A 9,559-nucleotide genomic window follows, 5' to 3' on the forward strand; every position below is an offset into this window, starting at 1 on the left:
CCAGGGCTGGGCCGTGACGCAGTAGGCGTCTCCAACATATTCTCTCCGTGTCAGACACTGCCTCAGGTGGTCGCCAGCCGGCAGGCACAACTCTCTTGGTTCCTTGAGTCTAGCATGTACAGTTTGGGGGAAGATAGGCATGACGAATTTTGGTTATTATGGTTAGGGATGTTATCAACTCTACTTCTTGATTTTTTGCCCTCTATAGGCGTGCCCTCATACGCGGTTTCGGGCACAATTCAACCGCTTTGCCAGTCATTTATTGATATAAGTACATAGGTTTGTATGCAAGGTGCAATCACAAGTACGGAACAACGCAAGCCGCTTGGTAAGTCAACGTTATGGTTTGCATAGTTGTGTTTCAGTCCTTGCCTTTACAAGCCCGAATGTAAGCCCTGAGCACAAGTAGGAAGCCTATTTGGCTGAATTTGTGCGAGGGGGTGTGAATTCCCACGCCCCCCTGCACCTAGAGGCGGGGTCTTGCTGGAGGCACCACTATTAAACGCCCCTGCAACACACAGGCGGGGCGTACGTGGTTTTCAGGCACCCTCCCAACCCGCCCTTATTTCTATCAATCCACCATAGGGTATGCCCTCTATAGGCGTGCCCTCATACGCGGTTTCGGGCACAATTCAACCGCTTTGCCAGTCATTTATTGATATAAGTACATAGGTTTGTATGCAAGGTGCAATCACAAGTACGGAACAACGCAAGCCGCTTGGTAAGTCAACGTTATGGTTTGCATAGTTGTGTTTCAGTCCTTGCCTTTACAAGCCCGAATGTAAGCCCTGAGCACAAGTATGCATTGTACAGTGCCATCTGCACAATGTGCACCACAAGCTTTTTGTACCAGGCCTTTGATTTTCTCATGGCACTGTACGGTTTTAGGACTTGATCAGATAAGTCCACCCCTCCCATGTATTTGTTATAATCCAGAATGCAATCTGGCTTGGAGACCGTGGAACTTGTGCCTTGTTCTGGGACAGTGGTGGAGCCGCTGCTATGGATGGATGTCAATATAAGGACATCTCTTTTGTCTTTTTTTATTTTATCAGCAAGAGGTTATTGCTGCAAAGTGCCCTGCTCTCACCTCTTGGCAGTGGTTGCGCAATATGTGTTTTGGGGAGGCCTCGCTGGCTCTTGCAAACAGTACCACAGGCGACAGTAGTCCTGGCAGCAAGGCACTGAAAGAGAGGCAGACTTGAAAAAAAATTGTCCTTGTAAAGGTGACACCCTTTGTCTAATTGTGGGTACACCATGTCACAGACAATTTTCCCACTTACTCCAAGAGGGGGGGGGGCACAATAATGCTGTCTTTCCCTTCGTACACTCTAAATTTAGGAGTGTACAATTTAAATCCGTACCTGGCCCTCTTATTGGCCAGGTACTGACAGAATTTAGGCCGGCCTTTGAAGTGGACTAGGGATTCATCCACACAAATATCCTATTCTGGGATGTATGCCTCTGAAAACTTGGTACTGAAATAGTCAATTGTTGGCCGAAGTTTATAGAGGCGATCAAAAGAGGGGTCATTTTGGGGGTGGGCATTGGGTATTGCTGCCTCGTTTCTGGCTTTTTCACAATGCCCATATGGAGAACAAGGCCCCAAAATGTCATCATTTCATCAGAAGTGACGGGGGTCCAGTTTGAATATGATGAAGTGGGGTTCTGGGCCAAAAATTGTTGGGCATATAAATTGGCATGTATTATAATTATGTTGACCAATCAATCCCAATTTTTTTTTTAAATAATCAATTTCAGTAAGGCCATCTGTACTGAACTGGATTCCTGAGCTGGCCACGAACTCAGGAATCTGGACCTCATAATTTTCTGGGACTGGGGTCCACACTGACGTCACTTGGTTCGGGTGCTGGCTCAGGCAGTGTCCTGCGACGCCTTTGTTGCGGTTCCCCATCACTACTGGAGGAGGATGAGGAGGAGGACGGCAAGAGGAATGGGGCATATTCTTCTTCTGAATCACTGGCTGTCTCCGAATCAGAGGCAAGAATGTCATAAGCCTCTTCTACCGTGAACACCCTTTGCGATGAGCGGGTTGGTCGGGACACTTTTTGTGTTTCAAATTTGCGGTGGGGTGTATGTTGTGATTTAACACGTGTGGGGGTCTGAGAAATAGTATAGTAGTATAGTTTAGTAATATAGTAGTTTACGTCCCTGAAGCCCTGCCTATTTCGTGAACCTAAGCTCTAATATATTTTTTTTAACAAAAAAACGGACACCAACTCCTGCCGCCTAAATCTAGATGTTTTTTTTTCAGAGATATATGCTTTTTTTTTTTTTTTTCCTTTTTTTTAAACAGAAAAAAAAAGTAAAAATCTTGCTCTACAAAACACTGTAGTGGCATGATTATGACTGTAGGGGGAGCTGTTGTACAGCTAACTAGCTGTAACTACAGGGGGAAAAAAATCACAGGTCTTCACTCGGAAGTGAAGAGAGCTGCAGGACAGCCACAGCAGCCGGACCTGGACAGATGGGGACAAACTTTTGGTAAGGATCACTGGGGACAGGGGGATCACTGGGGACAGGGGGAATCACTGGGGACAGGGGGAATCACTGGGAAGAGGGGGAATCAATCACTGGGGACAGAGGGGATCCCTGGGGCCAGTTGCGATCACGGGACAGAGGGGATCACGAAGGGCATCACTGGTCACAGAGGGGGATCACTTGGCACGGAGGGGGATCACAGGGCACGGAGATTAGATCACATACACCGCTCTGCTCACTGAATGGAAACAGAATAAAGGTGAGCAGAGCTGTGTTTATTATTTACATTTTATGCTTTTGCTGCCATCGGCTTGGTCCCCCTGGACCATACAATCGCAGCCAAAGCAACAAGGAGCTGCCTAATGTAAACAGCGGTGGTGGATGGTGTAGTGTTTTACAGCACTGAACACCACCGATGATCCCTGTTACTGGACAGGGTAACAGGATTTTTCCCGCGATATGCTGTCATCGGCTAGTCAGATTTGACTAGCTGATGGCAGCGATGGTGGTGGGGGGTGGCTATGTGGCTGACGAAACCCCCCTGGGTCCCGACACAAGATGGCTGGCTATCAGTGATAGCCACCATCTTACCGGGTGCTGTACTGTTAGTGGCGGCCAATATATACATGACGTACATGTACGTCACAGGTCTGGAAAACCTTCCCTTCCATGACGTACATGTATGTCTTGGGTCGGGAAGGGGTTAAAATCATTTCAATCATCTCTAATTCTGACAAAATAATGTAAAGGTTATTGGGGGAGAGTTATCAAAACTTGTGTAGATTAGAAATTGACCAGCTGCCCATAGCAACCAATCAGATAGCTTCTTCCATTTATAAAAAGTCCTCTAAAAAATAAAAGAAGCAATCTTATTGAAGCAATCTTATTGGTTGCTATGGGCAACTATGCCACTTATCCCTTACATAGGTTTTGATAAATCTCCCCCATCATCTATACTAAGGTGTGACCTCTTTTGATGACTTGATTACATGTTGACTAAATAATTTTTACTCAAAAAGAAGCAATGGAAAAAATAGGATATTACACAGAAAAAATATGCCAGTAATACATAATTCTGCAAAAAGCCAATCAACAAAACAAGATAACTATTAGAACAAAGAAATGGTGAGGCAGTACACAATGTTCTATAGAACATCCACTGGTCTGGTTTAGGAGTCCACCGAAGAAGATTCATCAAAAAACATTATAAGCTGAATCCAAATATTGGCCCTGATTTACTAATGTCAACCTGACTCTTTTTCAAATTTGTGTCGCCTAGCCAATGTGACACTTTCCCGAGACAAAATACCATCACTCAGAGTGTTTTTTAAACCCATCAAAATGGGACATGGTTAGCCAAAAAAGGGGCGTGTTCCTGACAAAAAATGAAAAAAACACTTTGAGTATGATGAAAAACTCACAGGAAAACGTGTGAATTTCGCTTCACCAAAACCTGACAGCTCTCAACTATGGGGTAATTACTCAAAACAGAGTGAATCCTACCCCCATCATGGAACAGAGTCTGCTCCATGTTGGGGGCAGTAGTACTGGGGCTGAGAGATTGATCGCACGGGGTCTCACTTCTGAGACCCGATCCGATCAGAAGTTGTTAAGCAGGGGAGCGGGCGGCATGCTACTCCCCAGCGATGTACAGTGTACTTTTACTTTCATTTTTAATTCATCGCATGGAGCCCTGGATGGCAGGTATATATACGCATGTGCTGCGGGGGACAATACCTATATAAATGTGCTGAAAGGGCAAGACTTATATAGCGCAGCAGGGGGCAAAATATGCAGAAGCGCAGCAATTCTATATATCTTTTCCCACTGCATCGCTTCTATTTGAAAACCCCACCGGGAGCCCTGAATGGCTCCTCAGTACTGGCCATTCAGGGCTCCTGGTGGGGAATTTAAAATGAAAGTTAAACTACACTGTACATCGCTGGGGAGGAGCATGCCACCCGCTCCCCTGCTTAATAACTTCTGATCGCATTGTGTCTCAGAAGTGAGACCCGGTGCGATCAATCCCTCAGCCCCTGTAGTACTACCCCCAACATGGAACCGACCCTGTTCTATTAAGGTGGATAGTAGTACAAGCACTAATGTAGTCTGAATTTACAGAGACAGATGGCTGTGTGAATGCAGCCTTTCAACATGTTACATTGTTCAACTTTTGAAAATTCTTTTTGACCCATATATCTTAATCTGTTCTGTGTGTTTGCATCTCACTTTCCTATCTTTAATTGGATGTTTCTGTAATCATCTTGGCAATACTGCCTGTCAGCGCAGAATACATTTTGTGTGACAGATTTAAACTCGTGTGACACAAAAAAAAAAAAAAAAACAGAGACGGGTGACAGATTAGTAAATCAGAGTTTTCCTAAATCAGGGCCTTTGTGTAAGTGAGAACACACCTGCTAAAAAAGCCAAAAAAGTGAAAAAATAAATCCCTTCTAAAAAAGACTTCCACATGCATGCTGAATAAAGATACTAAACTTGTTTGGAAATTAAGTGAAATGTGTTCAAGCTGTGTTCACACGTTACATTTTATTTGCGGTACTGTTGCAGCTGCATTGTGGTACACAAAGCTAACTTGAAACTAATTTTGTATTGCATAAAGGAAAACCATGCATAACATAACAACAGTAAGGTATTGTATAGCGCAAAATTAAACAAATGCAATGTGTATATAAATCTCACGCACCCACAAGCACTCTTGCAGTCCACCCTAATCATTACCCTAGCAGCTGCTGGGTACTTTCAGTTGATCCACATAAACTCTTAAAATGTCCACAAACACATCACAAGGTCTCTTTATAAGTATGTGAATTCAAGGTGCCCTGTTGTAGGACAGGAAAGAAGGGCTTTAGGCTTACCCCTACACAGGCTGTAATAAGATCAGTTCAGCTTTACGTTCTCTTTACTGCTCACATGGTGCTTTCCTGCAGATCTGGATGTCTCCAACTTGCTAGCAGATTCCTCTCACTGCTGCAGCTCTCTTGTGGCCAGATCCTGGTAAGCTGCTTCCTCTGTGTCCTCTCTCTTTTCTGGCTACCGATGGCCACAAGCACATCTGTACAAAAGCTTCTTCCTGAGCTTTATTCACTGCTCAGTTCATTTGATTGTGCAGTCCATCATGTAATTGCAGGATACACATATAACGTTATAAAATATAGAACTTTGGAAAAATAATTATATATATATATATGTGTGTGTGTGTGTGTATATATATATATATATATATATATATATATATTTAATTTTTTTTTTCACATCATCCCAAAAGTAGTGTGAACTTTGTACCCCTACTTATAGGAGATAAGATGTCTGATCACGAGGGTCCCGCCGCTGGGGACCCTTGCAATCTCAGATGCTGCAACCAGACATCCGGTGCATGGAGCGAACTTCGATCCGTGACGGATGACTGGTGATGGGGGGCGGGGGCTCATGATGTCACAGCCACACCCATCAATGCAAGTCTATGGGATGGGGCGTGTCATCATGACTTGCATTGAGGGGGCATGGCAGTGATGTCACGAGTGGGGTATGACTGTGACGTCATGAGCCTCCAGGGCAGCACTCGACACTCTAAACGAACGCTGTGTGTAGCAGGGGGATCGCAGGGGTCCCAAGTGGTGGGACCCCCATGATCAGAAATCTATCCATTGGATAGGGGATAAGATGTCTAGGGAAGGAGTTCCCCTTTAGGAATGTCCCGTAATGTAGACTAAATTCCACCACACCCAATTTTGTAATGCTTATTTATTTTTATTTTTTATATATAAAAGTAGTGTGATTTTGCTGTCACTTTTTACTGAGTTTTGCGCCACTAAGTTTTTAATATGCCCCACAATGTCCAAATTTTTTTTTCAGGTACATGCCAGTTGATAAATTCCCCCCTTTAGAGTTAGTGTTCCATAGTTTGGTTCAGTATGACTGTTTTAGTACCTATTACCAGCAGGTTGTCTAAATGGGACACCCCTTTAAGTGATGGTTCTCAAAGCCGTTATAACATCTTTATTCCTTAAACTGTATACCAATGGGTTAAGCATTGGTATGACTGCAATGTAAATCATGGATAGCAGCTTGTCCTGTTCCTGAGAGTGATCGGTTTCTGCTTTCATGTTCAAACTCAGAGATGACAAACAGAAAAAGAGCACAATGGTAATATGAGAAGAACATCTTGAGAAGGCCCTCTGCCTGCCCGATGTTGTTTTGATCTTCAGGATACTAGCCATGATATACATATAAGAGCTAAAGATAAGTATCATGCAAATAAATCCCAAAATAAACCCATTCACCATGATTAAAATCCCAATATGTCCACTATTATTACAAGACAGCTTCAAGATTGACATCATGTGGCAGAACAGATGATTGATCTCCTGGGAATCAGAGAAAGATAACTTTGATATTAGCAGGGTGTACACCAAGGCATTTATGGCACCCAAATTCCATGACACAACTGCTAGTAAGGAGCCTATCCACTTGTTCATGAGGACGATGTAATGCAGCGGAACACAAATGGCCACATATCTGTCATAAGCCATAGTTGTTAATAGGAAAAACTCGGAGGCCACACAGAAGACATAAAAGAATAATTGAAGAAGGCAATGAGAGTACGAAATGCTTGTGTCTTCAGTCACCATAATGACCAACAGCTTTGGTGAGATGACGGAGACGTAGATGATGTCCAGTACCGACAAGTTACATAGAAAGAAGTACATTGGAGTCTGGAGTTTGGGAGCCAGGCAAACGATGATAAGAATAATAAGGTTTCCTAGTACGCAGATCAAATACATGAAACCGATCCCGATAAAAAATGCGAGTTGAAGATGAGGATAGTTAGAAAAAGCCACCAAGTAAAAGTCTCCCTGCGTTGAGCAATTCTGCAAAATTGTAGTCATACTTACATTTTTTTAAACTAACTTCAAGCTAAATCTTTCAAGTGCAATGATCGTCAGGCTAAAATGAGCAAAGGAAACAGGGAAGGTATAAAATGGGTTAAATGAGCATATGGTGAGAAATGTTATAAGTGATTTTGGCACAATTTTTCAAAAATTTAAAATTTAGTGCAAAGCCGTTGGGACTCTATGTGTCATTATATAACTGGGGTGCTTCCAACTGTTGCAAAACTACAACTCCCACCATTCATGGGCAGCCTTTGACTGTCCGGGCTTGGTGGGAATAGTAGTTTTGCAACAGCTGGCCACACCAACAGGACTCACTTTAGAGCAGGGCACACTGCAATTGTCTTGAACCTTAAGAACTCAGGGAACTGAAACTTATCCACCTATCCTAAGGTAAGTGGATACGTTTCAGATCGCGGGGTGTCGGACCACTGGGGCCGCCGTGATCTTGGCTCTTTGCCAAAATAGCTAATTTTGACCACTGCATGACGCAACGGCTGACACACCCCTCAATACATTTCTAAGGTGGAGACTGGTGAATGTGGCTCATCAGCTCTCCCATAGACATGTATTGAGGGGGCGTGTCCCCTGCTGCGTCATGCGGTTGTCGGACAGGCCCCCTTGCCGCTGACTGCTGGGGCCCCGTGCAAGAAATCGCGGGGGCCCCAGTGGTCGGACCCCCTGCAAACTGAAATTTATGCCCTATCCTTAGGAAAGAGGATACGTTTTCTTATCCCTGAGTACTCCTTTAAGTTACCATGGTGTACCTAATTCTGCATCTATTGTTTAACTGGAACTAATGCCGCTATAAAAATAAATACATTATATATATATATATATATATATATATATATATATATATATATATATATATATACATTAATTATTATTTGTGTGAGGAAATTTAAAAGAAAACTGAAATTTAGCAAATTGTGGAGGACTTCGTTTTCACGCTGTTACCTTTAAAGTAAAAATGACATGTTTTCTTTTTTCTATGGGTCAGTACAATTAAAATGATACCCATCATTACATACTTTTCTATGATTGTACTGCTTAAAAAACCTAAAACTCTTTTCACAAAATAAGTATATTTAAAATTGCCCTATTTTGACCACCAACTTTCTTACTTTTTTGTATACGGGTATGAGGGCTAATTTTTTGGACCGAGATCTGTATTTATTTTTTTTGTACACTTTTCCACTTTTGCTTATATGTGATTATTTAATCGCATTTTATTTATTTATTTTTGGAAAGTGATGTGACCAAAGCATAGCAATTTAAGACTTTTAAAAAAAAACTTTATGCCGTTCACCGTACAGGATCATTTACATTATATTTTGATAGATCGGACATTTACGCACATGTGGGTACCAAATATGTTTATTTTATTTTTTATTGTTAATGCTTTTTGGGGGAAATGCCTCTATCTACAAACAAACAAATAAATAAGTTAAATACATGAATAAATAAACAAATAAGTAAAAATCATAACAACTCTGTATGGTGGTATAATTTGTGCATTGAAGTGCAGTTATTTGTAGGATTTCTATGGGAATTATATGGCAGCATTAAATGGATGCTGCATATTTTATAAGCAGTATATGGTGGTGTTATTTGTGCTGTTGTTCTGGCACTATGTCTTCTGAATATATGGAAACAAGTGTCAAAAAATGACACGAACCAAGGTTTTACTTTTACTGTTGCCTCAGGATCTGCCTTTAAAGATATTACCTTTTAGCTAGTTAATGAATCACCCCAAATATCTTTAAGACCTGTGCTGAGTAAAAGTTGACCAGTTGCCCATAGCAACCAATCAGATTGCTTCTTTCATTTTTCAGAGGCCTTTTTAAAAATAAAAGAAGTGATCTGATTGGTCGCTATGGGCAACTGGTCAATTTTTCCTCAGCAAAAGTCTTGATGAATCTTCCCCATTAATTGTTTGTGATATGACCTTCAAAATATGGCAACCAATGGAATAAAAGACTACTTTATGTTAAAGGGGTTCTCCGTTGCTTACACATCTTATCCCCTATCCAAAGGATAGGGGATAAGATGCCTGATCGCGGGAGTCCCGCAGCTAGGGACGCCCGTGATCATGCACGCGGCACCCCATTTGTAATCAGTCCCCGTAGCGTGTTCGCTCCGGG

General features: G+C 42.3%; 1 protein-coding gene across 1 annotated transcript; it reads right to left on the reverse strand.

Moving 5' to 3' along the window:
* Positions 1-6,485: 6,485 nt before the first annotated feature.
* On the reverse strand, positions 6,486-7,304 carry LOC130367365 (olfactory receptor 1G1-like). The gene has a single exon (XM_056569780.1). The coding sequence runs from the start codon at positions 7,302-7,304 to the stop codon at positions 6,486-6,488; it is 819 nt and encodes a 272-aa protein (XP_056425755.1).
* Between the last annotated feature and the right edge of the window lie 2,255 nt (positions 7,305-9,559).

This window comes from Hyla sarda, chromosome 4 (assembly GCF_029499605.1).
Source record: "Hyla sarda isolate aHylSar1 chromosome 4, aHylSar1.hap1, whole genome shotgun sequence".
Lineage (NCBI taxonomy): Eukaryota > Metazoa > Chordata > Amphibia > Anura > Hylidae > Hyla > Hyla sarda.

What these genes read in the sequence shown, in the direction of transcription:
- LOC130367365 (XM_056569780.1), bottom strand. Translation starts at nt 7,304, where the DNA reads ATGTATTTGATCTGCGTACTAGGAAACCTTATTATTCTTATCATCGTT.